Genomic DNA, 541 nt, shown 5'->3' with positions numbered 1-541 from the left:
GCTGCCCCCGGCGCCCGGCATGTCGGTGCACTACACCCTCAATCTGCGCGTCTTCTGGCCCCTGGTGACCGGCCTGTGCACCGCCCTCGTGTGCCTCTACCATGTTCTGCGGGGAAACGCGGGTGCCCGAACCGAGCCCCCAGACGGCGCGGACGGCGGCTTCCCGCTGCTCAAGGTGGCGGTCCTCCTCCTCCTTGGCTACATCCTCCTGCGCTGTCGCCACGCTGTCCGACAGCGCTTTCTGCCCGGGCCTCCCCGCATGGGGGGCCACTCCACCTTCTCGGCTAAACACTTCGCCGAGCCCAGCCTAGACATCTTGCTGGAGAGTTACTACGAACACGAGGTGCGCCTGTCGCCGCACGTGCTGGGCCACAGCAAGGCACACGTGAGCCGCATTGTGGGCGAGTTGGTGCGGGCTGGCCGTGCCCGAGGGTCCCCAGGCCCCATACCTGGGGGAGCGCTGGCCTTGGCCTTCCGCGGAGACTTCATCCAGGTAGGGAGCGCCTACGAGCAGCATAAAATCCGCCGGCCCGACGGCTTC

At 68.0% G+C, this 541-nt stretch overlaps 1 protein-coding gene across 1 annotated transcript in view; it reads left to right on the top strand.

Annotated features, from left to right (window-relative positions):
- Nucleotides 1-6: 6 nt before the first annotated feature.
- ITPRIPL2 (inositol 1,4,5-trisphosphate receptor interacting protein-like 2) overlaps nucleotides 7-541 on the top strand; it is an 8,442-nt gene continuing 7,907 nt past the window's right edge. Inside the window, exon 1 of the mRNA XM_010837408.1 lies at nucleotides 7-536. Within this exon, the coding sequence (XP_010835710.1) occupies nucleotides 20-536 (517 nt within the window). The 5' untranslated portion in view covers nucleotides 7-19. The remainder of the gene's footprint in view (nucleotides 537-541) is intronic.

Source organism: Bison bison, unplaced genomic scaffold, assembly GCF_000754665.1.
Source record: "Bison bison bison isolate TAMUID 2011002044 unplaced genomic scaffold, Bison_UMD1.0 scf7180017864072, whole genome shotgun sequence".
Taxonomy (NCBI): Eukaryota; Metazoa; Chordata; class Mammalia; order Artiodactyla; family Bovidae; genus Bison; species Bison bison.
This window is presented reverse-complemented; position numbering and strand designations above follow the sequence as displayed.